The sequence below is a fragment of the Passer domesticus genome, chromosome 7 (genome assembly GCF_036417665.1).
Source record: "Passer domesticus isolate bPasDom1 chromosome 7, bPasDom1.hap1, whole genome shotgun sequence".
Lineage (NCBI taxonomy): Eukaryota > Metazoa > Chordata > Aves > Passeriformes > Passeridae > Passer > Passer domesticus.
In genome coordinates this window covers 32,932,744-32,959,044 of record NC_087480.1, presented here as the reverse complement: position 1 = coordinate 32,959,044, position 26,301 = coordinate 32,932,744, and the positions used below count along the sequence as shown (strand labels likewise).

At 50.5% G+C, this 26,301-nt stretch overlaps 2 protein-coding genes across 2 annotated transcripts; one reads left to right on the top strand and one right to left on the bottom strand.

Annotated features, from left to right (window-relative positions):
• Nucleotides 1-3,589: 3,589 nt before the first annotated feature.
• TADA1 (transcriptional adaptor 1) lies at nucleotides 3,590-17,469 on the bottom strand. Its single transcript, XM_064427508.1, has 8 exons — nucleotides 17,332-17,469; nucleotides 17,033-17,124; nucleotides 15,942-16,007; nucleotides 9,875-9,972; nucleotides 7,605-7,814; nucleotides 6,505-6,656; nucleotides 5,491-5,653; nucleotides 3,590-4,544 (listed from the first exon to the last, which is right to left on the bottom strand). Exons 1-8 carry the CDS (start codon nucleotides 17,403-17,405, stop codon nucleotides 4,392-4,394), a joined length of 1,008 nt encoding a protein of 335 aa, XP_064283578.1. The 5' UTR covers nucleotides 17,406-17,469; the 3' UTR covers nucleotides 3,590-4,391.
• PRDX6 (peroxiredoxin 6) lies at nucleotides 17,452-25,700 on the top strand. The gene is made up of 5 exons (XM_064427513.1): nucleotides 17,452-17,608; nucleotides 19,377-19,533; nucleotides 23,791-23,937; nucleotides 24,407-24,553; nucleotides 25,088-25,700. The coding sequence occupies exons 1-5, from the start codon at nucleotides 17,517-17,519 to the stop codon at nucleotides 25,217-25,219; spliced, it is 675 nt and encodes a 224-aa protein (XP_064283583.1). The 5' UTR covers nucleotides 17,452-17,516; the 3' UTR covers nucleotides 25,220-25,700.
• The last annotated feature ends 601 nt before the right edge of the window (nucleotides 25,701-26,301 follow it).

Sequence of the window (26,301 nt, the reverse complement as noted above, 5' to 3'; positions counted from 1 at the left end):
CAAGGCTGCACCTGCACCAGGCACTCCCACGGCACAGGAGCAGAGCCAGGCTCTTGCTCCCCTCTTTCCTGCCTTTTGGGGATGCAGAGAATGGATAAGAATTACTCTGAAGCCTTTTATTATGGAGTTATTCAATACTCTATTTATTACAGAGCTAAAACCCACATTTGACAACTTGGAACAACCTTCTGGTGAGTGTTTTGGAGAGGCTAGAGACAGAGGTGAAAATAAAGCAGGCTGAGATACCTTTTGCTTTCTTTGTGGTGGGAAAACAGCATTTTACTGAGAAATTAAAGTTTCAGTGGGAAAAAGAAGTCTGAAATATTTATGTTGCTCTAGGGAAAAACAGAGTGGCTGCTCCCATCAATAATACACCAAAAAACTATAAATATCTGAAAATCAAGCCTCCATTCCACAGACAGACTACACTGCACAGACAAGCACCTGCTGCTCCTCTGCCAAGTCCATCTGGAGCATCTCTGTGAGATATAAATAGAAGTACAGGGCAGATTGCTCAGCCAGAACCAAACCACCCCCTGAGATGCAGAGCTGGCCAGCTGTGCACATGGAGAGAGCAGCAGGGAAGAACATGCACAGCTGCCAGGATCTGGGCAGGAGCCCTGCTGACACATTCCAAAACAGGGTTTAAAAGCCTTTAGAGGACTCAAAGAGGTTACAGGGTGCTCCATGGAAAGGCCAGCAGCCCTTCCTGTGAGAAGAAAGTGGCCCCAGCTCCTGCTCGTTGCTCTGACCGCAGTGGCATTTCAGAAGTGGCTGTCGTTGCACAGAAGGAGATATCTGATTGTGGGAGCCTTTAATTAACTATAACCCAGCCTACCGCTGGGAAACTGGTTTCAGAAATTCAAATGGAAACAGTGCTTTTTTAATTATAACCAACACAGCTCCAGTGAGGCAAGGCCAAAGTCTGGGGAGCAAGGGTTTGGCTGTTTGGGGGTGTTGAGGAGGGCTATGCTCACATCCTTGGCATCCTGCTTGGCACGAAACTGTGGCACTCATATTTTCTGAAAAATCCCTTTGCCCAGGATTCTTCTCCTGGGAAGCTGAGAAGCCTCAGAGAAAAAGGAAAACAGTATTATCTCATTTGCTTCTCCTGTGTTTTGCTGCTTTGGAATGTGGTTGGAGATTGTTTATCTAACAGGTGGTTGTTCCATTGGTTTCATGTGAATTGTTTTAACTTAATGGTCAATCAGGGTCAGGCTGTGTCGAGGCTCTGGAAAGAGTCATGAGATTTCATTAGTATCTTTTAGCCTTCTGTCTGTATTCTTTAGTATAGTTTAGTATTCTTCAATATAATCTAGTATCATAAAAGAATAAATTAGCCTTCAAGAACATGGAGTCAGATTCATCATTCCTTCTTTCATTTGGGGATCCTGCAAATACAATGCACAACTGCAAAGGTTTGGTCAGACTTAAGCCAGGCCTGGCAGCTGAAACTGTCTGAAAAGTAACAGATTTTCTTTCTGACTCCTACACTCACAGAGATGCAGATCACATTGATCATTTCTGGGATGAGATGAACAATTTCACCCCAACCCAGGCCATGAAGCAGGCCCAGTGAAGATCTTGAGCACATTTTCCTCCCCCTTCAGGAGGTGGCAAGTGGTTTTTCACCACAGATCTAGAAGTGGAAGCAGAAGCAATAGAAACTCCAAAAGTGGCAACTTTCAGTACACTGCATAGCTCCTATGGGGTTAAGAGCATAAGATGCAATTCTCACTCTTGAGGACATGGCAGGTGATGTCTTATCCCTTCCCTTCAATCTTCCCATATTCTGGCATGACTGTAGTGAATTCCAGGCCTGCAGCAAGAGGCAGGGGTCAGAGGAAAAAGCCTTCAATGGTGAAGGCCACTAAAAGCACACCAGGTTGCCCAAGGTAACTTTGAAGTTCCACTGAAGGTTTTTGAGCTAATATCTGTCAGGAACAGTTTTGCTCAAGCTTGACACAGAGCTGGCAGGTTTTGGGTGGATCTTGGGGCAAAAGCCAGACCCTGCCAAACTATTTTCTGTGCTGCTTTGAAGTTCAGCAGTGTTATTTATTCATTTTAGAGGGCTGACTCCTGTATTGAAGACAGACATGTCATGTCACAGCCTAACAGTGATACCTGTCAGTACCAGCACCCTGCTCTCAGCAGTCCAAGGAAAACCTCCACTGTCCACATGGTCACACACCAGAACTGGAGATGGCACTGCTTCTCTGGTCACATCTCTGGAAATAAACAACCTGCTCCAATTTTGAGCTTGGCCCCTCTTTCAGCAGGGGGTGGAAAAGCAGCCTCCAGCCAGCCACAGGGATTAACTCAGTTGGTTAAAGCAAGGTGCTCATAATGGGTCTGATCCCCACATGGGCCATTTCCTTAAGTGTTGGACTCCTGATCCTTGTGGCTCCCTTCCAACTCAGAATATTCTGTAATTCCTTGCAGCTCCATGACCCAAGAAGCCTGTAAAGCATTGTTTCTCACAAAAACACACTTCATGGGAAAGTGCTTCGAGAACGTGTGTCTTTCAGTTTTCAGATCTCTGCAGTGCAGCTGACATGAGCTCCTTGCTGGAGCCTTTGCTGTGCAGCAGCTGTACCAAACACCCCGCTTTGTCAGGGTGGAATAGATGAGTTGGCTCTTCAGAACATGCCTCAGGCAAACAGGAGGGAGATTCTAGTGCCACACTTAGCAACTTGTTTCAGAACCCGCCTGTGATGCTGTCAGAGGCTGGGTGCTTTCTTCAGATGTGAGATCCTCAGAGCTGCCCCAGAGTTTCTAGCAAACAAACATATTGCTTTCATTTTACACCAGAAGCATCACAACTATCTGGGAAATCTCCCTCCCACACCCCCCAGGCTGTATTTTGGGTGGCTTGATGATCTCACCACCACACAATTACTAAGGTTAAACACTGCTTTTAAGTACTCTCATGTAAAAGGTGAACTTTTAAGCTCAGACTCACTCTGACCAGCTTAAATACAGGGGAAAAAAAAGCAGCTAAAAGAAATGGACCAAAAGGAATTGTCCATCTTTTCTCACCCACTCTCCTCAGAACCATACACTGCCAGACCTACCTACAACTGCTCCCATCCTGCCAGGCCCTGCTGCAGCTCTGTCTCATTGCCTTTCCCAGTTTCTTCATAATCCTGGAATGATCTTCTCATGAAGAGAGCCACCAATACCTGTCCAGATACTGCCTCTTGCTAGGCCTGACTCCACAGCACATCCCAAAGGGGATGCAGGAAAGCCAGGAACACAGGGACAGCTGCACAGCCCATTGCTACAACACTGGTGCTACACAAACAGTCACAGCAGTCAGGAAAGGAAGTTATAAAAACAGTAATTGGGAAGAAACATTGAGGATCTGCACCCTCCTCAGGCCTGGGGGTACAGCAGAGAAAACTTCACAAGAAATATGACAAGTCTCCCATCCAAAGACCTTCCAAATAGGAAAACCAGAATGACGTGGAAGCATGAGCTTCCCCTTTCATATTCCCCCAGAAAAAGCTGTTTCAATTCCCTTCATCTGGAGGCACAGTAAGTGAGTCACACTTCAGCAGGTACCTTCATGTTTGAGGTCAAACCCAGGTCATGTAGTAATTAAGACACTTTAATGGAATTCTCTTGTTATAATAAGCCAGTTCCCAGAGCTGACTCAGGAATACAGCAGAGCACCTGAAATCCAGAAGGTGGAATTTGTCCTTTTACACAGTCATCTGCACATCTCCCATGTGCAGAGGTGTGGCTGCATAATTTCATAATGAAGTAATATAAGGCTACATATTTTTACAAGGAACTGACAGGAGAGATGTGTTCATGCTGCAAATCCAAGGAGTGTTCAACACCAAGACAATTCCCTTTTTGCCTTGTTTAGTCAGTTTCTAATCAGAAGTTCCCCCAGTAGAAGAGGAACATCAGCTTACAGAATTGCTCATCTTCACAAGAGCCCACCCCATAACCAGTTAATGAAAAGGATCCCACCAACTGCAAGAGAAGCTGGACAAGGCCTCTGGAGTCTGAGCTCAGGAGGGAAACTACCTGAGAGGTGAGGGCAAGGAGACAGATTCTCCATGCTCACAAAAGAAGACAAAAGCACACCTTCTTTAAAATCAAGTCTTTCCACTCTCACATTTATTTTTCCTAAAAACAGTCCTTGCAGATGTGTCTTGTTTCTCTTTCCCAATTCAGTGGCATTGCTGCAAGTCCTCCACAGCACGTGGCTCTGGGGAAGCACAGTTAGTGTCCCACAACTCAGTCCCATTTCCATAGGAAAAGCTCTCTCATAAATCACATCATCCTGGAGATGCTGACACAGGTTTGTAAGGAGCACCTGAATGACAAGTGCCAGGAGCAGGCTGGAGCCAGCTGAGGGCTGGCAGGGCTGGCCAGCTCTAGCAGAGCAGGAGCCCCTCCTTCACGGCCAGGCGCTGCCGATGGATCTGGTCCTGCTGCAGCTCCTCGTGGTTCGGGTGCCAGAGTTTCATGACAATCCTCTCAATGTTGAGAGCATAGACTGTGTGTGCAGGGATCACTTCTTTGTGCACCTGGAAAGGCATGGTGGGAAATGAGCTGCACACTTCCATACACATCTGCCCGTGTTACCAGGGAATAACCTCCCTCTACCACAGGGGCCAGCTCTGTGGAGTGGGAACAAAGGGAGTCCCACAGGGAGAGCTGCCCCTGCCAGCACTGCCACAGCACCAGCACAGCACAACCACCTCTCACACCACTGGCTAAGGGAGTGCCATGGTAAGGAAATTGTAATTTTGCTCCTGGGGTGGCAATCAATAATTGATCATCAAAACCATAGAAATAACAATTCTGACTAAACGGGAGATGAATGCTTGATTACAGCTCTGTGGTCTGTATCCACAGCTGTCAGACAAAATCCCAAGGCCTGTTCACAACAGCACAGATCATCAAGGGGGAATTTCTAACAACTAATTTTAGACATTCAAAGTAGGCAATGCCCCCACAGCTGCCAGAGAGGGAGGGAACCACAGCCATATACTGCCAATGAAAATTCACCCAGCTGACCTGAAATGCCTCCCCAGGGCTGGGGTGATCACAGCCAACCCACTGCAGTGCCCTGCATGCCAGGACCAAGTATTCCTCTAAGTACCCAGGTGGAACATGAGGAGAAAGAAGGGACATGACAGGTATTTTGCTGCAGCACTGTCAAAATCTGTCCAGCTCAGTTCTGATATAATCACTGCAGCCTTGCTGCTGAGGAAGAGTTCACCCATCGTGCAAGCTGTGAGATAGGGATTTCCTCATCAGCTCTGTGACCAAGGGGATCAGAACAGGCATTAAACCAGGAGTTAACAGTGGGAACAAACCAAAGCCAAGAATCTGAGAGGCAAAGAAGGAAAGAGACTATGGGAAGACAAAACAAATCCCCCTCCATGCACATAAACCACATCTAAGACTGGCAGCTGGCAGCCAGGGCAGTGCTGCATGTGACACGAAGGTGTGACATGACCAGCTTACCTGCAGTGCCTCAAAGAGGTCATACATGTTGACTGGAGGCAGGGATGCAGGCAGGGTGTCCCCAGAGCAAGCCAGGAGCAGGGCTGCCTGCTGCTCAGCATCATCAGGAGCAGGCGGGGGGGCCAGGCTCTGACCCGCCGAGGGCACTGTGCTGCTCGGGGGGCTGGGGGCAGAGAAGGCAGAAATATCCCAGTCACAAAACCAGCACCAGCTGTGCCTGTCATACAGCAGGAGCCTTGCTGTTCTGCACCACCTGATGTGGTACGTAAAATTATTTCAGCTCTAATAAAAATTTATTTTAACAAGGAGAGTGTACTGACCCTCAGTGTACTGCAGCCCTGCTTAAATGGTCTTGGCTGTGCAACGTTTTGTTACTTGCAGCCAATAGCTTCTACCCAGCATAAAAATTAAGGCACACACAACATGAAGCTGCAATACTGGCCGTTAGGCAGAGTTGTTTGTAGTGCTACAATAAAATCTTCAAACACCCACGACCTCCTGTCAACTGCTAGAAGCTGCCACAGACAAACAAAACTGCCTTCTCATACACAAACACTGCCAGATGCACTGCACAAACTCTTTGACACCGAGACTCCAAACAGAAGGACCTCAAAGCCCTGCTAACTGGAAAGATGTGCCACAGAACCATAAACACATTTGCATGCAGGAAATGACAGGATGGCAGTGTCCTGCAGGTCCTCACTGACATTTTAATCCTATGGCACAACAGCCGTGCCTCCACAAAGGCAGAGAATTGCTGTGTTGCTGAGGTTTCCAAAAAGCAGTAATAAACTCCTGGACAAGCAGAGGTAAGGGAGAGAGAGGAAACACTGTCCCTACAGTCCAGTGCTGGGAAATTCCCATATTCTCACTCCCTGTTTTGCTGTACAATCCTCCATACCAATACCTTGCTAGTTTGTGAAAGCAAGACACCATCAATACTCATAAAAGATGCAACTGAGCCATGGAGTAGTTCCAAGACTAACAAAAACCAGTGTGCTGCCAGCTCCTTACCACTCAATTAAGTTGTTATAAGCAACAACACTGTTCTTCAGATATGGCTGAGGGTTAACATTGCTTCCAAAGGCATACTTGAAATGGCCATCCCTCAGACGATAGGCTTTCCTCCTGGATATCACAGAGGTCAGAATGTCCTTAAGGTGGTTCTGCAAGGAAAACCAATCTTGTAACATGTGCTGATACATTCACTCATGGATAGAAGGGCTAAGGCAAATGGCAAGACAGAAGCAGTGCTGCTATGACCACAGGGACCTAAAGATGGAAGGGAACCAATATCTGGACAAGCTACAGGAGGTTTTCATTATCCAACCCTTGGATACAGAGAACATGGCACTTTATGAGTACCGTAAGCATCAGCCTGTGAACTATACTTTAATATGTGAAGTCCTGCTTCAAATGTCAAAGGGGTGTCTTCAATGCTAGGAAATTCCCACCTTCTGATTCAGGTTAAGATTTCATAACTGACACTAGATGTTACACTTGAACTGAAATACACCCTGAAATGACAGTGAAAAGCCCCTCACTCATCTTTATCATTTGCCTGAACAGTGCTGGAGAAGGAACTGCCTGAAAAAAAAAAAAAAACAAGCAGACAACTTCTTAATTTGGCCTCATTCCAGATGGGGAACTCGGGTTGGCCTCCACATGCTGAGTGTAGAAAACCATCCACACATCAATGCTCCAAGCAGTGGCTGTGTCACTCCTGGGATGTGTACAGTGGTGCACCACCAATGGCCAAAGCCAAACTAAGACTTCACCTGGATCAGATATCACTTGATCATGTCCCTTCATGGCCAGGCCAGGCTCTGTGCCTGTAACAGATTGCTTTTAATAGAACTGGTCAAACTGGCATTCCCATTCTGTGCCTGGGGTACTGTGCAAGTACATCAAAATTAACACTTGCAGGCAGAAGTGCAAGACTTCTAGGGCACGAGATTCTCCATTCTCACATTGCTCTGGGGGCAGAAAGGCAATTGGAGAACAATCAGAGCAGCACATTTTCACCCCATGCAGGGGGACAACGCCCCAGACTGCAGACAGAGCCTTTTGCTGCTGGTTCATGAGACCACTGCAGCCCCCCAGCGCAGCCTCACCTCCACAGCATAAACAACAGCTGTCACTGCATCCTCAGTGACATTGTCCAGCCCATGCTCATAGGCAGTGACAATCATCCTTCCTTCCAGCTGGCCACGTGTTGGGAGCATCATGGTGTGAGAGCACAGCTTCAAATCATCATCCTCCTGAGGATCCTTTGCCACAAACTGCTGGGCTCCCGACAGCGGGTTCTGAGGCTGGAACCGGTGCTGGCAGAGACACAACATTAAAGAATAAGATAACATTCATTCAGGGGACACCCCTTCTCCAGTCAGAAAACTTACACCCATTAAAAAATCCTCCTCAATGGCTTTTGACTGAAGAAATTATTAAGTCAGTGTTGGTATCGTTTCACTGGACTTGTCCAGTAGCACCCCAAACCACCTGAACTTTGGGTATCCACAACACACTGCAATCAGAAATCTACACACCACATGAAGACTCACCTTCTCTGGTCTCATTTGTTTGAGTCTCCTGGGAGCCTTAAATACAGTCAGTGACTGTCCTTTTTATCTCCTTTCACAGAGGCCAGTGACTGGGCTACCACATCTCTCAGACACCTTCTGTATTGAAGAGTTCTCATCTGTTTAGTAATTTCTTGTACAGAAGGGTGTATTTTTACTTACTATCTGTACAGCTACCCTCCAGATTAAAACCCATGATCCTAAACTTGTGTGATTGATTCTTACATTTCTCTAATGCTTTAAACTTAGCCCAATTCCAGCACTAATTTCATACTCCAGGCTCCCTGTGTACTTTCACTACTCTAAGCAGAGCTGTGCTACAGAACAGCCACTGAGATGGATTATAACTATTTTTCAGAAATGACTCAGTAATTTGGCAAAAATACTCATCACAGAACACGAATTCATACTAGAAGGTGGCATTTCCCAGGCCATATGTATTCCAGCACAAATCCTTGGCTGCATTGTGTCCCAAGCTCTGAGTGCCTGTGATGGCTCCTCAGTACCCAGATAAAGAGGGGACCAAAGCAAATGGAAATTATTGATCCTTGAGCCCAGCCATGTGCTTGGCCCAGCTCTGACCCACAAGGAAACAGACTCATCACACTCCCTCTACTTTCCAGTGGCTGTGGAATGGAGATTGCTGCAAGGCTTTTATGGGGCACCAGGACAAACACACTCTAAATATGAACAATGAATATGCAGCAAAGTGGATTTCTCACATCTTAGTTTCAGGCAAGAAAGGGGGGCTGCTTTAGTCAAAGGACAGTGTGGCATTTAACTCAGAGTGAAAAACCAATCCACCCACTGGTGATGTGAAAGCAGGTTTCCCTCCTCATAATTCTAAAGATTTATGCTTTCATTACAGGAAAGTCACATGCCTGGAAAAAAGACCTTCAAAATGTAAGCAGCTCTCGAGAGGAATGTGCTTTGGGAGAGCAGGAGCCAGCTGGAATGGACTTGTGGTCATTCACAGCTGTTCTTCTGACCAGTGAGGAAAACATTATGAAATACCAAGGCACTTCCAAGTTCACACTACTCAGGAATTCCACTAGTACCAAAAAAGCCCATTAATCATAACATGCACTTCATACAGTGCTTACTGCCAAGCATTCCTGAACATGTGTACAAACACACACCAGAACTCTGGTGTATCCCAGGGGTAGTGAGTAAAACAAATGCTAAGATTCCATTACATCACAACTTGCTTCTCAAACTCTCATCTACTCACTGCTGAACTGAAGAGTTACAGTGAAGTTTTAAGACAGGCAAGGTAATACAGACTGAATTCAAAACATCACAATACAGGTTGCAGCTGTGAGCACTACAAAGTAATTTGACAATTCCTAAATACAAGAAGCCTTCAGCTGGACTTGCATCCCTTTGGAACACTGGCCTCTGAAGTACACACACAGAGTGCCTAATCATAGTCCCTAGAAGGGCAATATGCACCTTATCAAACCCTGCCTGTTGAAGAGATCCCAAATCTCTGTCTCACCAGGCCCCCTCCACATTGGTCTGGAAGCACAGAAACAAGTGCAGAACGGGGTGTGACAGTGCTGGGTGGATGTACAGAGCCTCTGCTGCAAAGTGAACCGGATCTTGCACGTTTCTGTGCCACCTACCAGAAAATAGCACCTTTAAAAGGCATTCTCAGCTCTGAAACAATTTGACCTTCTGAAAACATTACACCCAGGATCTCACTTCTAACACTTGGAGAGTTAGTCAGAGAATTCCATCTGACCACCTGAATAAACAGTAAATCACTTGTTTTAAGAATCTGGCAGATGTAATCTGGAACTTACATCGAACTTTTGGCGAACCGAAGAAATCTTTTTCTTCCCTTTGGGTTTTCCAGGTTTAGTTGCAGAGCCACCTGGCCACGGCAGAGATCCAGCACCTTCTACAAATCAAAAGGAAAAAGAAACCAAAGCAAACCAACCAACAAACAAACAACAAAATATAAACCAAAAACCGCAAAACACCCACTCAGTGTTGCTGATTGAGGGCCAGGATGAAACCCTTAACATTTAAGGGTTAAATGTTAAGCCCACCTGTTAAGCCTCAACCCAAACTCAACAGCCATAGCAAAGAGGGGAGAACACCTTTGGTAGCCCCTCCCTTCCTTTGTCAGCCCCTTGCTACTTTGACTCACTCACAACACCCATGACTTATGTAGCAATTTCTGTCCACACACCACACAAAACCCAGAGTGGAAGGAGAGAGATAAGCACAGCCTGTAAGAAAATCCAAACGAAAGGAACAAGCCGTTTGTTCCATCAGGAAGGTAAGAGCTTGCCTGGAGCTCTTGCCTGGAGGTGGGTTCTCCTCTCACCCACTTCTGGATCAGGTCAGATGCTAAACCATCTGAACTGAGCAGCCTGACTCCCCAGTTCTCCTTCTGCTTCAGCAAGATTTGTCATGGATACTTATTGAGCATCACTACATCAAGCTGACTGTTCTGTTACACTGAAGAGAAGGAGAGGGGGGAAGAACTGCAGAGGCCCCTGAGCTCAGGAGCAGGATGTCACTAATGTGACCAGTGAAAAAACAGCTGAAAAAGAGGTTCCTGTTTAGTACTAATAAAAAAATAAATACGTTAGGTCATATAATCAGCTCAAAAGTCCACTGAGTGCTGTCTGCCAGCTACCCCTACAGCAGGCCAAACCACATCCTGATAATCACACAGCTCTTGGCAAGGACAGCCTAGCAAATTTCCTGCTGACAGGCTTACAGTATCTGTGAGCAATTAATTCCTTCAGGAACGTTGGCTTAGGACAGCACTGCACTGGATGTGCGTGTGCTCGCTGGCAGGGAACAAGTGCAACTTAGAGACTGGGCAGCCCTCTCGTGGCTGCAGAGCAGCCTGTGCTGTGTGCCTCCAGCACCCTCCTCCCCCAGCTCACTGCAAGTGAGCATCCTCTTCCTCTGGAGCACAGCATGCCCTGAGCATGTCCCAGCCCAGGGAGCCTGGGCAGCTCGGCTCTGAGGCACTTCAGCTGCCCCCAAAGCAGAGGCTGGAGCTCTGCTGCCAGGCAGTTCTGACAGCACAGCAATGCCTTGGGCATTCCCTGGCCACACCTCAGCCACAATTTGCCATTTCCTCTAGAGAGGGACAAGAAGTGACAGCAAGCTTTCCACATCTCACCACCCACAGCCTGGCAGGCCTCACTGAGCACTGACCAACACCCAGCTGTGCTCTCTCCTGCTGCCACAGCTCTAACCAATCTGTGGGTTTATCTCTGGCTGTCCCAACTACGTTTAATCTGCTGTAACGGAGAATTAACTATTGTTAATTTGCTGTAGTCAGGAACTCATAAATGCAATTCTACCACAGCCCTGTTTGTAAGGAATGAGGCTGGCTAGAAGTCCTTGGCTATGGGCAGCTTCCCACACTCACAGCTGGAGCACAAGCACCGTGTCCCCTGCTATGGAAAAAAAAATAATTTCTAACAGGATCAGGCTCAGCTAGAGGATTCAGGTGAAGTTTTTGAATGGTCAGCTGCTAAGAAGGGATTAGAAACACCCTGCACACACAGAGATGGTAAATTCTCCTTGTATTAAAAAAAAAGTTGACCAAGAAGTTTAGTTACAACCTATTAGAGGGGTGGAAACTCATAGCCTGCAAACCCAGTTATCAAAATCCACTGGTCAATTTAAGAAATTAAAAGATAATAAATAAAACCTCCCCAAAAACTGTAAGGCTGGTGTCACTGCTCATCAATACATCACAGGAGAGGCCCTAATAATGGAGCATAGGAAACCACTGTGGAGAACCAAATCAAGTCTCACACAGCTCCTTCACAGCCTCATTTGTGACCAGAGAAAGTGCAATGGAAGGAGGTGGAAATTGCAAACACTCTTTTCTCTGACAATATTCTACAGATATAATAGGTTACAGCTAAGTCTGAATTTTTAAAATACTTCTTTTTAAGAAAAATAATACAGTAGGTTTTAAATTAAATGGCAACTAAATTTATAGGCTTTGACAGTAGATCTGAAAGATGCAACTTAATTGAATCTTAACATGCACATTTAACAAGAACTTAGCCAAACTCAGCTTAAAACAAGGAAAAGGTGAAATACAATCTCCTATTCCCCAGTATAACGAGCCCATAGCACAATTTTTGGTTCCTTTTCCAGGTTTTCATATTACCAAGCCCAACTCGCAGGAGATGAAGGAAGCAAAATTTCCCTCTAGCATTCTAAGAAACCAGTACTTGCCTTCCTGGCCACAAATGACAAGGCTGGGTTGGCTCAGACATGAAACTTCAGAGATGAATGCAGCTTTTATTTAATCTTGCTGGCAAAGGACTCAGACCCTAAGAAGCCACAGCTGCTGCTCTGCCTTCAAAGATCAGCAAGAGATAAAAAGATTTTTCTAGGAGCTGCCACATCTCTGCATGGCACCATCACGATGGCACCAGCCAGTCCAGATAGAGCCTGTCAGGTTTACCTACATGAGGAAAGGACAAAGAAACAGGGAAAGTCACCACAGAAAGAAGCAGACAGAGAGAAAACACACATTTCCCACGCTTGTCTTCTTCATCTTCAGTTTGGAGGGGGTTGTTTGTTTTAATCTTCTTGCAGAAATAAGGTTTTGGTCAGGTATTCTGCTGATATTTGGTTAATATTCTGCTGACTCTCCTCTGCCAAAAACTCACACTCCCATTTTCTCACTTTTCCTCCCTTCTCAGTACTCTGGAGAGAAGCAAACACAAGCAACCCGAGCCAATCTCACAGTTGAAAGCCCTCTAAGCAAAGCCTATGGACAAATGATGAAATACAATGTTCCTGTTATTCCACATGAGTTCTAACTCACTGAACCACATTTTAATTGGCTTCAGACTACTATTAAATAAATTAAATCCTTACACCAGTAACTCAAGTGTTTGCAACTGTTTCAGTTTCCTTGCTAACATTTAGCTAAGAAAGGAGGTAACAATTCAAGCAAGATACATATTAACTCAAGAAACCCAGCTACCCTGAGAGCTTGCAACTGTCCAACCAACAAGGTCAGCTTAGTAAGCAACTCCATGCAAGGTTAAGAAGGGATTTAAACCAGAGTCCTTTTGGACAGAATTTTTTGGGGAAGCAAAAAATCCCAGTGTGCTGGTTTGGGGAGGAAGAGGGTTAATTTCTTCCATAGCAGATGGCACAGGACTAAGTTTTGGATGTGTGCCAAGAACAATGCTGGTGACACAGAGATGTTTTCATTCCTGCAGAGCACAGAGCCAAGGGATTTTTTGATCCTCACCCCATCCTACCAGCTGGGAGCCTGGCAGTGCACAAGGACCTGGGAGAGGACACAGTCAGGAGAGCTGGATGGTCATCCTTCACATCAGAACAGACAACACACCTCCCTGCCTCTGCACCACCTAGCCCTAAACGCCCCAGGCCAGAGGCTGTGCAACTGGGATTTCAAGTTGTTTGGGTGAGCGACAGCCTGAGCGGAGAAGAGGGGGAAATGCAAAGCATCCTCAAAAAGGGTGACATTCGCCAAGTGCTCCCCTAAATCCCAGGTGGAACCACTAGTACAAGAGGCAGCAAAATTTGGATCAGATGGGTTTGTTTGCATGGTTCAACATTTACTGTAATCACTCCTGAAAAATACCTTCCCCAAGGGCTCTTATTCCAACACAGTACAGTATCAAGTACAACTTTATCACTGACCACATGGTTACTTTCCCCTTGCCTCTCACACAAGGGTGGAAAGTACATCCAAGTGCCTCACAAACACTGCTTTAAAGTTACTTATTTCCATGAATCATGAAGTAAACACCTTCTACCCAAAAGACAGTGGTCAGGACAAAAGCCTGTTAGCTTTCCATTCTTACATGGAGGGGAAAAAAACAGAGATAAAACCAAACCACAACAACAAAAAAAAAACACCTAGTAGGTGTCAGACTGGCATCTAGGGGAAGAAAAAGAAATCTATCTAGATGTCAAAAGCTAGTATGCCACTGATACTGCATTTTCCTGGGCTTGCATGTACAGCCCTCCACCACACACAGCTGATAGGGAGCTCTTGCCTGTAAGAGATCTCCCAGTCAGTGGCCCAGAAAGAGGTACCTCAGCACAGATCAGCCCCCAGATCACTGGGAGACTGCACTGACCTGTGGACAGCACAGCTGAGCTGCTAGAGGGGACTAGCAGAAAGCACTGTTAGCTCCAGAGCAGCAAACCACATCTTTAAGACCCCACACCCATGATTAAAGTGACTTTTTTCAAGCTGGCTTATGCAGTCTGTGGACACAGAGCCAGCCAGAGCTTGCCTGAAAGCCCTGGAGGTGACCAGCACTGGTGGCCAGCTGGCTCACCACCACATGCTGCCACTGACCTGCTGAACCACCACAGCCAGGCTTCTTCCAGGGCTCTGAAGAGAGCAGCTGCCATGGGACAAGAGAAAACAGCCTCCAGGAACTAGAAATTAAAGAAGGTCAGGCAGGAAATAAGGAGCATATGGAAAGCACGAGTGGAGCAGCACCCTGCTCTGTGCTGGGGCTCCCACCTTCAACACAATCCCAACCAGCCTTGGAAAGGGACACCCAGGAGAGTCTGCTGAGGAATCCTGGCCAGACAGCTGCACACCATCACTAAGGGGCATAAAGGGAATTAATACACAGACAAATGACAATCAGGACAGCTGAGCCCAGAGCAGGCACACAGGAATAACAAACCCCAACCTCAGCCACATGGTAACAGGCTCTAACCTGACCACTGCCTCTGAGAAGCAAGACCTCTGAGCTGTGAGCTGCACCCCAACACTCACAGCAGCTCACTGCTGAGCTGAGAGAACAGGAACTGCCTCCCTCCCCTCCTCGTTCAGACTCAGCTGCTCTGGTGATCATCAGGGGAATCACTGTTCCTCTGTGCTCTTTTTATAATCCAGCTGTAATTAATTGCTCAAAGTTAAAGCAAGGAGCAGCAGGTTCAGACATAAACCTTCTGATTTACACAAGTCCAGCTCCCTACAGGGAACAAGTCTAGGACACACAAGGTGTTTTTGCAGTTCAATCAAGAGCAAACAAAGCAAGTTTGGAGGTGGGGGCAATTAACATTTAATCAGCACAGCTGGTAGAGTTAAGGACCAGCTGCAACGCAAAAACCTGTGGGCATCTATGAATTTTGCATTATTTTCTCTAGCTGGAGGTGCCTCAGTAACAGGTATTCTCTCAAAAACTCATCTCTCAGGTCTCAGCCCATATGAGCTGCAACCATTTTCTCTCCCTTCCTACACAGCAGTTCCACATCTTGAATTGCAGCTCAGTTGCCCTTGCTACTACATCTCTGGATTGAGATCTTTTGGAGACCAAACAAAACACACCTGCAACCCTGAGGACAGCCATTCTAGACACTCACAAAGGTAAAATGTAATTCTAGATGCTCACAAAGTTAAGATGTTAACTATCTGCAGATATCTGGGTTAATATATGTCATAGCTCAACCAAGGCTCCCTGTAAGCACTTTTCTATCAGATATGTACTTGAAATCAAGATGAGTCAGGAAAAGTCAGCTCTGCACAACGACCAGGAACAAAGTTCAGAGGAGAGGGAAAGAGGTAAGCAAAGCACATCAAAGAGAAGGCTGCATCTGCCTCGACCCTTCAGCTGACAGCACACACCAACCCAGAAATCAAACCAGATTATCACAGGCAGCAATCCAGCAACAGCCTCTAACCAAGCACACACAGCTTAGTCATAGAAACATCTCTACTGAAACATCATTTTGCTACATCTCTACCTGCGTGGCAAAAAACCCCATGAATATTAAGGCTGAGGACACTGGGGTACTGTGCACACACACCCCCAAACACACAAGTGGCAGGCACAGTGTTACACCAAGTGTTTAATGAGGCTTCTCAGGACTCACCTGGGGCAGAAACCAAGATCTGGCATCGGGTGAGAATAGCCAGGAGGAAATCATTATGAGAATGGACTGTGCAGAGAGAGAGAGAGAGAGAGCTCATTAGCAGCACATCAGTGCCCAGAGGCACCCCCTCAAAGCCATCCTGTAAGCTTTCCCACTGTTGTGTCCTCCCCACCTGCTCAGTCAATTTTCAATTTAAGTTTTTTGGGAGTTTCCTTCTACTGGACTGAGACTCTACTACTATGACAACAACACAGAGGATACTACACACAGCACAGAAACAATGAGGTCACTTCTCAGTATTACACACACACACAGTGCATTACAGCTACTTGACAAGTCTGGTGTATTCAGCCAGTCAGAGGAGCAGCTGTCCCCTCTTGCCATGCAGGCACCCCGCTGTAGTGCTTTTGGTTTTGCCACAAAACACACCAAAATGAGAACCACAAAGATGAAGTCAACTCAAATAGGTTCTAACAAAACAGAACTTAATTGCAGAGGTTTTCCGGAATATAGAGTAAATGTGCACAAGAGAAAGTGAAAACAACTTCAGAGGGCTCCAGGATCCTCTCTGGAGTCTGGGCACCAAAAAACTCCCTGCCCTTCCCTACAGGGATCACAAACATGGAAACCACAACGAGCTCAGCAACGCCCACCCATGTCTGCAGCCACACAGAGAAGCAAGGACCGAGGACTCTCACCCTTCAGCACCCCACCTGCCAGTGCCAAAGGGCAGGAGGGACCTGCCTGCTGCAAATGCACCCTGCTGGATCCAGGGCTCCCTCCCTGCTCCAGCTGCAGCCAAAGGCAAAGTGCAGGAAGGACTGCATCTCCACAGTGGCATTAAAAATGGCTTTTTGGTTGCTCGAACAGCATGTTTTACATTTTTATCACAAGGCCAAATTGTCCGTCAGTGCCGGGGTTACACAGGGACTTCCCCATGCAGGCCAGGGCACCTCCCACCACTTTAACCCCAGTGCTGCCGGAGCCTGGCCACCGCTTCTTCCCTCGCAAGCACCTTCCCGGTTCGGGAAGCACCGCGGAGCTTCCCGGGCCTGGCAGGGCAGGGAAACGAACCCCAGGCGTTATTTTACCATTGTCTTGCGTGAGCAGCCTGCGCGCCTCCAGGTCGAACTCCTCCTTGCTGATCTTCTGCTTGAACCAGAGCTTCAGGTTGGCCCAGTACCTCGGGAAGAGCAGCGAAGCACAGAATCAATGCGGCTGGAAAAGACCTCCGGGATCACGGAGCCCGACCCCGGCTCTCTCCTCCAGCCCCTCCGGGGAGGCGCGGGCAGCGGAGCGGGAGCGCTGCTCCCACACGCGGGCTGTGCACGGGCACGGCAGGACCCGGCCCGGCCCGGCCCCGCTCCCCCCGCTCCCCGAGGGCACTCACTGCTTCACGTTCTCGCCCAGCGCCTCGCTCAGGCTCTTCTTGGCCGCCTCCAGCTCGCTCACGTAAGTCGCCATCACGGCCGCCGCCGCCTCAGCGCCTGCGCGTGCCCGCGCTCACGTGCCCGCGCAGGCGCAGAGCGCGCGGCTCCGGGAGCAGCACCGGGAATTGCAGCGGGAACCGCAGTCATGCCGGGGCTGCTGCTGGGGGATGAGGCGCCCAACTTCGAGGCGGACACCACGCAGGGTCGCATCCGCTTCCACGACTTCCTGGGAGACTCGTGAGCGCTCGGGGATGCAGCGGGAGCGGGGGTGGGGTGTCCGCGCCGCCGGGTCCTGGGGGGCCGGGGCGCAGCGGGACCGCTCAGGAAGGAACGCGCTGTTCCTTCCTCCCCACGGTGGGTCCCGTGTCACGCCGTTCCGGGGACCCGCTCCAAAATGCGGGTTTTCCTCGTGGAGCCGGGGGGGCGGGCACGGCGGGATTCCCGGTGGGCAGAATCGCCCGTCCGCGGAGCCGAGCAACCGAGGGGAGGCAGCGCGGCACAGCCCGGCCTGGCAGAGCGGCGCTTCCCGGGGCCGTGCTGGGGGCCGGCTCGGTGTCGCGGAGGTGTGCGGTGACACGGGGCTCGGTGTCGCGGAGGTGTGCGGTGACACGGGGCTCGGTGTCGCCGGAGCACGGAGGTGACACGGGGCTCGGTGTCGCGGAGGTGTGCGGTGACACAGGGCTCGGTGTCGCCGGAGCACGGAGGTGACACGGGGCTCGGTGTCGCGGAGGTGTGCGGTGACACAGGGCTCGGTGTCGCCGGAGCACGGAGGTGACACGGGGCTCGCGTCCTGCGGCCCCGCTCCCTCCCCGGCGCGGGCACGGCGCCCCCGGGACGCGCTCCCGGCAGCGCTTGGCAGGCGTGAATCGGCCCCTTCTGCCGGCGTCGTGAGCAGAGGGCGAACAGAGAACGCTCTGAGCCCTTCTGAACTGGCTGTTCCGGCCTGAGCACACACCTTTCTTTCTCCTCGCTGCTGTTTGCTCAGTTATTGTCCGAAGAGGCTCGTAGCTCCAGTGGGCAGGCGGCTGCCCCGTGAATTCCTGGTGACCCGTGGCAGTCACACGGCTCTGGCAGAGCTGCAGGGCCCTCACTTGATCCCTCCAGCTGCATTCCCAAGTCTCTCAGACAGGGCTTTCCCCCGCCTGCTGTGGTGCTGGGTGAAAATCAGTGCAGTAAGATCTGTGTCATTTGAGCTGAGAAATTGTGGAAGGAGTCTCTGGTGGGGAATTCGAAGTGCTTTGCTTTAGCCCTGGGAAGTCCTGAGAGCCTTTTTGCTCCAGCTCATCCTGCTGGGCTGCGTTGCTGCCTTTCTCTGTGCACTGCTTACCTTACCTGGGTAGAGTAGGATTAGCATTTGCCTGCTCTAAAGACTCAAAATCCATTGCTGCCAAGCTGTGGGCAGCAGCGAGATGGCTGTGTCATGGCAACAGGAGCCAGAATGTGATGTTGTTAACTTCTGGCCTCCCCTGCTATTGATTAATTCTTACCTTTTAATGAAGTGCAGCTCACAGCAGCAGCTGGGCTAAGGCTTGGTCCTGTCCCATTCTCTTGAGTTGCACTACACACATTTGTGTGTGTCTCCTGGTGGAGGTGAGGTGCAGGGGTAGTGGCCAGGCTGGTGAATCAGTGACCATGTCTGCAGTAACCTGGCTGGCAGGCTGGCCAGGCATCCCTCACACCTGGGGTCTCTGGGCTGCTCTGTACACGTGGCTCCCCCAAACTTCCTCACACATCACGGTGTCCACCTCCATGTGAACAACCAGGGGCTACTCCAGCATCTCCCACAGGGTCCTGGAGGCAGAGTGGGGAGCGAGGTGCAGGGAGTTTCTCAGAGCCGGGCTTATCTCATGGAAGTTTCTAGTGATAGGGAAGGAAGAGTTGCCGGGGCAGGAATGCCTTATCAGAGAGACGAGCTGCTCCTGCACTCCACGCCGTGCAGGCTGCACAGCCTTGTGTCTGCAGCACAAACCTGACCTTCACAGCAGCTGCTTCCCTCCCGTTGCAGGTGGGGCATCCTGTTCTCCCACCCGCGGGACTTCACCCCTGTGTGCACCACGGAGCTGGGCCGGGCGGCCAAGCTGGCCTCCGAGTTCAGCAAGCGCAACGTGAAGATGATCGCGCTCTCCATCGACAGCGTCCAGGACCACCTCTCCTGGTGCAAGGTACGGGCTCTGGGGAGGCCTCGGGGCCAGCTTGTGCTGCTGCCTCGCTCCAAAGGCTGCAGGAGATGCCCACGCAGGCTTGGGGGTACAAGTGTCACATCCCAAAGCGTGGCAGTGCTGAAATTCAGAGCAGGAGTGGGGAAGGTCTTCTCCATCTTTGTGGAGCACCCCACAAAGTCCAGGGCGCTCTTTGCACTTTGATGCTGATGCCTTGAGAAGGCTGGCCTAGAACAGGGGCTGGACAGAGTTAAAGAATAAAGTAGGGATTTATTAAAAGGCGTCAATGGATCCACCTTGGGCAGCACAAGAGCCCAGCCGGGGCTGCACCGAAGATGGGCCCAAAATGGTCACAAAATGCACAAATGGTCATGAGGGATCTCTCTCTGCTCCATTTGCATATTGGAGTTAATTGTCCAATTCCAGCTTTAGCCCATGCAGTCCCATCCTTCTTGTTTTTCTCTCTTCAGCCCACGTTGTTTGTGCTCTTGGGCTGAGATTTGGATCATTTGTCCTTGGTCCCCAGCTAGAGAAGGAATTGTTTTGTCTCCCTACTCTGTGCAGAGAGCTCACCATCCCCTAATATGAATTCCAGACCCACACATTAAAGCAGGACAGAATCTGAAAAATATAAAAGCTAAAACCTGAGGCATCAATACAAGAGGAAAGCAATATTACTGCTGTCCCACCACTACTGAAAGGGTTAAAACGTGTGGAGGTGATGCCAGAACCTCAGAGGAAGGCAACTTACCCACAGGCCCTCAGGAAGTTCTGTAATAGGAAAGGAAAAGAGGCATCAGAAGTGAGGACAAAATTGCAGTTCATGCTTGGTCAGGGAGGAGAAAACAGAGGACAAACAGAGACATGTTAAATAAAAAGCCACAAATAGGAGAACATGAGGCAGCATTAAAAAAATATGGGAATGGATAACTCGGTGAAGGAACTTGCAAGGAACTAAAGAAAAACTTCAAAGGCAAACCTGTGTGTGAGCTACCAGGGAGAATGGTTCCAGGGCTAGAGGTGCTACAGGTCTAAAATGAGTATTTCAGACAGAAATGGCCAGAGTGCAAAAATCCTTGGGTGGGTTACCTGCCACCCTCTTAGCTCTTAAAATTGGGAATGTTCTCACATATTTTCCAGGGGTGAGAGGTGCTTGCTATAAGAGGCATTATAGGGGAGAAATTTCTACACTCAGTTGAACATTAGTTCATGACTGACTGGCTTTAGAAATTAGCTAATTGCCTTATTGCTTAAATAAACCTTTGTACCTGAGTGGTGCATGGCTGATGTCCCAGCAAGCCTCAGAAGGGCCTGGGAAAAGCAATGTACAAATCCCAGTAAATGAGATTTCTGGGCTGCTCAAACTGGCTGAAACCAGCAGTCCAATTAGCAAATAACATGTCATTAGCCAGAACAGAACATTTGTGTTGTGCTTTTGTAAGGGAGACTCATCTGCTGGCTGGCCAAAGCTGAGGTGTTAGGGTGTTGCTGACTTCTGCAAAGCCTTTGAATTTGCAAGCAGCTTTTCCATGAAGTCAGCTCTGTGAAGGGCAGGCTCTTTCTTGCAGGAAAGCAGGAATTTGTGTCAAGGGAGGGAAGTGCTGAGCTCTCTCAGGGCCTGCAGGGAGGTGTGGGATTCAGCAGACTCAGGTGATCTGAAAGAGATGAACAGCGAGCTGACTCTGCTGATCCTGTGGAGTTATTCACACCGCAGAATCTCAGGTGAGACCAGGAGAAGTTGCAGAACAGCCTTGATGCTGGCTGAGGGGAGGCAGAGCAGGAAAGCCTTCCAGGAAAACCACGGAGAGGCAGTGACTGAAGCTGTGGTGAGCTTTCTGTAGGCTGGGAGAAGCCTTGGAGCCAGAGGTTTGGAAGTGTCAGCTCAGCACCTGTCAGACAAACAGGTGAAAATCCTCCAGAGCCAAAGATCCAACTGGTGAGGACAAATCCACAGAAGGCTGGAGTGTCCCATGCAGCCTGGCTTGAACTCAGAAGACCCAGAAGTGAGCAAAATTTTGGGCAGAACCCTCTGTGAAGCATTCCCAAACACAGCTCTGCTTCCTGTCTGGATGAAGCTGCTTTTACCTGGAGCACAGCCTGCAAGGAAGCAAGCGGGCAAGAGGGGTGGCTGAACTCCTGCATGAAACGACAGAGAAACTTCTCTGCTTGCTCTGCTGCCAAATGTCAGTGGGCAGATGAGATCTGCCTGGAAAGAGGGGGCCAGAGTGCAGCCAATAATCCCTGTGTCACTTTGTGCACCAGAGATGTCACAGCTATTCTTAGCTATCTCCAGCCACAAAACAGAGGCTTGCTCCAGGACTGGGAGCTCTGATCAGCCAGGGATTGATCCTACCTCCCCAGGCAGGAGGTTGCTGTTTCTCCAAGGGCTGGGGGAATGCCTGAGCTCCCTGAGCAGCTCTGGCTGGCACGTGCTGTGCCTGTCAGAGGTTTCAGGGCTCTCTTTGGCCAGGGATACCTGCACCTTGGTGAGTCAGTGGTGAATCAATCCCTCCAGTGATGTCTGGTTTCAGCTTGGACTCTGGAAAGAAAATCAGTGACTAGGGAAGGGAGTAGTGGGTGTTTATTGCAACACAGAGTGTGGTTTGTGAGGCTGTTTCTAGAGCTCCCCAGGCCAGGAAATTACGTGCATTTTGGAACAAGTCACAGTCCATAGGATTCAGATAATACTTCTCAGAAATTCTCCTCATCCTCCAGCCCTGCTCTAAAGAGAGGTGAGGGGTGGCTCTCATTTGCTGATGTCCATCTGCAGCCTCCTGTGACTCTGTGGAGCGTTCAGCTGCATTTCTTCTCAGCTCAACTCTCCAGCTCTGCTTTCCTTCCCTGCTCTGCTCTGCCACGGCAGGTTTGCAGGACAGCAGAACCAATTCCCTGCTTCCTTCCAAGGCCTGGCCACAGCCCAGCCAAGACCAGTGGCCTCTTTCTGCAGAACCAGAGTGGTGACACAGAAAAGCCTGGGGAGAAAACAAGCAAAGAGCAAAGCTGGAAAGGAAACTTTTGGCCACGTGTGCACCACTTGACCTGCTTGCAGCATCCTGAGCAGCTGGGGCAGGGCTACAGCCCCTTTTGTCAGCACCAGCAGCCATGGGGGGCTGAGGAGGGCTGCAGGGCCTGCCTGCTCTTGCTGCTGTTGAGCAGTGCCAAGGGGCAGCATCTCCAATGCTGCCCTCCCTGGGTTCCCTCTGAGGGCCCAGCCTGCTCCCCCACATTCAGAGCCTGGAGAAGGCAGAGAGGTTTGTACATGGAGGGCATCAGCTGAGCTGATGGTGCAGCACAGCAGTGGGAGGGAGGCTCGCAGCAGGATTGCAGCCACTTTTGTCTGCTTGTAGCATGCAAAGGGTGGAAGGAACAGGCTGCCCTGTTCTGGGGCAGGAGCCTTGAATTCTGCTTGCTTTGTTGCTGGCAGCTGCCCTGCCTGTGCTGCCCTCAGCAGGCTCCTCCCAGGGCTGCTGGGGCTCCTGTGACCTATGAGGGTGCTGCTGCAGACTCCAGGGACAACTTAAATGCTCTAGTCGAGTCCAGACCAAGTTTGGAGATGCTCAAAATACTTTTTTTTTGGTGTGTATTTGTGAAGCAGGTCCAGTTTGGGCTAGTACAGCCTCATAAACCGTGGTCACAAGGCAGAGCCTCCAGGGCTGTGGAGGGGGATGGTTTTCTCTTCTTCTGAACCAGGTGTGGTTCAGAAAGGAGTGAGCAGTGTCCCAGCATCTGCACTCAGGCTTCCACTGTAGTTTTTTGAGAGCCTTTAGTTAAGTAAGCTGCGAGTGACTCACTGGATGGAACTGGTCCCTTGCACGAGACCTGTGGAGTGTCAGACCTTTCTTTGCCAGCTGGTTTGCTCTGCCACTAGAGAAACAACTCCTCAGGAGCACAGTCCAGTTCAGCTGTGACACCTGTCAGCAGAGCTAGGAGAGAGCTGGAGCAGGGGCACAGTTCTCAGTGGAAGGTGGTTAAAGCTCTCTGTGTCGTTAGCACGGGCAGGAATTCCCTGTTGCTCCATACACACTGCCTGGGCAAAGCAGCTGCTGCATGGGCTGTGAGCACAGCCAGCCTAAGAACTGACCTCAAGAACAAGGCACAGCCCAGCCTGGCACAGAGGTTTCTGGTTTGTCACCTGGTTTCTGGAAGCTTCATAGAAGGCCATGAGCCCTGGCTGTGCTGTCCAGCCTGGAGCTCCTGGCTCTGCCTGGCCTCTGTCTCTGTGCTGTGCCGCAGGAACATCCCATGGCTTTGTCCCTGCAGGACATCAATGCCTACAACGGGGAACAGCCTGCAGAGAAGCTGCCCTTCCCCATCATTGCTGACAAGAACCGGGAGCTGGCTGTCAAGCTGGGCATGCTGGACCCAGACGAGCTGGACAAGGATGGGATGCCCCTGACCGCCCGTGTGGTGAGTGCCTGTCCCCACAGCACCTGGGGCTGCCCAGCAGCACAGACACACGGCCTGCCAGCCTGCCCTGTGGCTGTGGGGCAGCTCACCTGGACAGGCATGGCCATCCTCAGGGGCTGGCATGGCTGGAACCATGGATTCTGTTACGGTGACCCACCGAACCTGGTTGTGCCTGTCTCAAACTAATTTTTGTCAGTGCTTGATCTGCTGGACTTTCCCTTTCCCCTCATGTGCTTACACTAGAAGGGCACAGGTAGCAAAACATTGGCACTGGACACAGGAGCTCCCAGAGCAAAAGCACATTCCCTGGGCATTGGTTGTTCTCTAGATCCCCACCATGGCATCTCCCCTGTCCCAACACCCGTGGTCAGGCAGCTCCCGGGAAAGGAAGGAGCATCAGGGCCGAGCAGATCCAGCAGAGCAGGCAGACCAATGTGCCCAGCCCCTGACACTGTCTCCCTGTGCTCAGGTGTTCGTTTTTGGCCCGGATAAGAAGCTGAAACTGTCTATCCTGTACCCAGCCACCACCGGGAGGAACTTTGATGAGATCCTGAGAGTGGTGGACTCCCTGCAGCTCACAGCATACAAGAAGGTCGCTACCCCTGTGGACTGGAAGGTGAGGAGCAGGGCAAAGCTCACAGCCAGGCACTGGGAACAGGCATTGCAGTGGCAGCCAGCCTCCCTTGGAGGGGCACCCCCAGGCTGGGGCAAGCAGCAGCTGGAGGCAGCCCTGCCTCTGGAGGCTCCTGTTTCCTGCAGCATAAGCTCCCAGTGGGCTGGGCCAGCTCACCCACCTCCCAGGAAAGCAGATCTTTCCCCAGGGCTTGGCATCAAGAGGGAGCCAGCACCACCTGCCCAGGGGTGCCTGAACTATAGGAATGGCTGAGCAGACATGGGCAAGCTGTGCTGTGTCCAGAGAGGCTCAACCTGCCCCCTCCTCACTCCCTGTTCCCAGGGCTGTGGGATGCCATTGGCAGGGCTGGCAGATTTGGGGCTCTCCCTTTGGACATCTCCCGTGGCTCCTGGTGTAGCTCCCACTCTGCCCTCACTGCTGGCTCCCCTGGGACGTGCCCTCACAGGGAGGCAGTGCCACCCGTGTCCAGCCCTGCCAGCTGCTCACAGTCCCCATTTGTCCCCCTCTGCTCCCCAGCCCGGTGACAGCGTCATGGTCGTGCCCACCTTACCTGACGAGGAAGCCAAGAAGCTCTTCCCCAAAGGAGTCTTCACCAAGGAGCTGCCGTCGGGCAAGAAGTACCTGCGCTACACCCCGCAGCCAGAGTGAGGCGTCTGTCTGTCTGTCTGTGCGTCCTGCTGGGATGCCGGAGCCTTCCCGAGCCCAGCGCCTGCCCCTCTGACACCGCACGACCACGGCCTCGTCCCGCCAGTGCCCGGCAGCACTGAACCAGCCCCCCTGTCCCTCCAGCCCATCCCCTCTGAACCGTGCCCGGGTGTTTTCCTGCGTCGGACCAGCCCTGCCAGGACACGAGCACACCCGTGGGGACTGCGGGGCTCCTGCTGTGCTGTCCCTGCCGCCTGGTGACAGCCATGAGAAGGGGTGTCCTGCTGGGACAGGGAGCTCTGGGGTCCCAAGCTGCTGCGTGCCTTTCAGAGCAGCCGTCTAACCTTTGGCCCTGTGAGTAGGGGAGGAGCTGCAGAGCCAAATCTCTCACCTCTTAACTGCTTTCTTGTCTCTTGCTGGAAGGTGATGGTTTCCAGGTTTTGTGGAAGAGGGAATCAAGCAAATAAACTGACCTTCAGTACTACCTGCAGTGTCCCTTGTGTGTGTGCTGCCCCCAGGGCACCCTGCAGCATTTGCTGTGTTCCCTTGGGCACGCAGCTGGGATTTGTGCCCGGGCTCTGGAGGGGGGTGGCAGCAGCACAGACTGCCCTTGTTCTTGCTGAGGAAGGCCTTTTGGAAAGACAGCTTGTCCCAGGGCACACGGTCTCACACAAGGGGAGGAAGAATGTGCCTCAGCCTGGCTGCCCTTGGCTGTGGGCAGAGGGTCCTCCCCACTCCTGGGGCATGAGCAGGCACGACAGGAGCCGTGCAGACTCCTGCCTGCTCTCCCACACCTCCACCTCAGGGATTTGTCAAGACATGAGCAGTGCTTTAATATAACAGAAGGAAAGAAAGCTGCTCACTGGATAGCTCATAGGGTGGCTGCCAGCATCCCTCAGTGCCCAGCACAGCCAGCAATGCTCAAAAGGAGCAGCTGTTCAAGAAATCAGCTAACTTAGGCACAAATGTACCCCCCCAGCAAGTGGGACTGGTGGGTTTGATGTTCAAGGTGAGCAAAACACCGAATGCAATGAGATCCCCCTCCAGGCTAAACCTCAGGCAGCACCCACAACCCTCTTTCATTA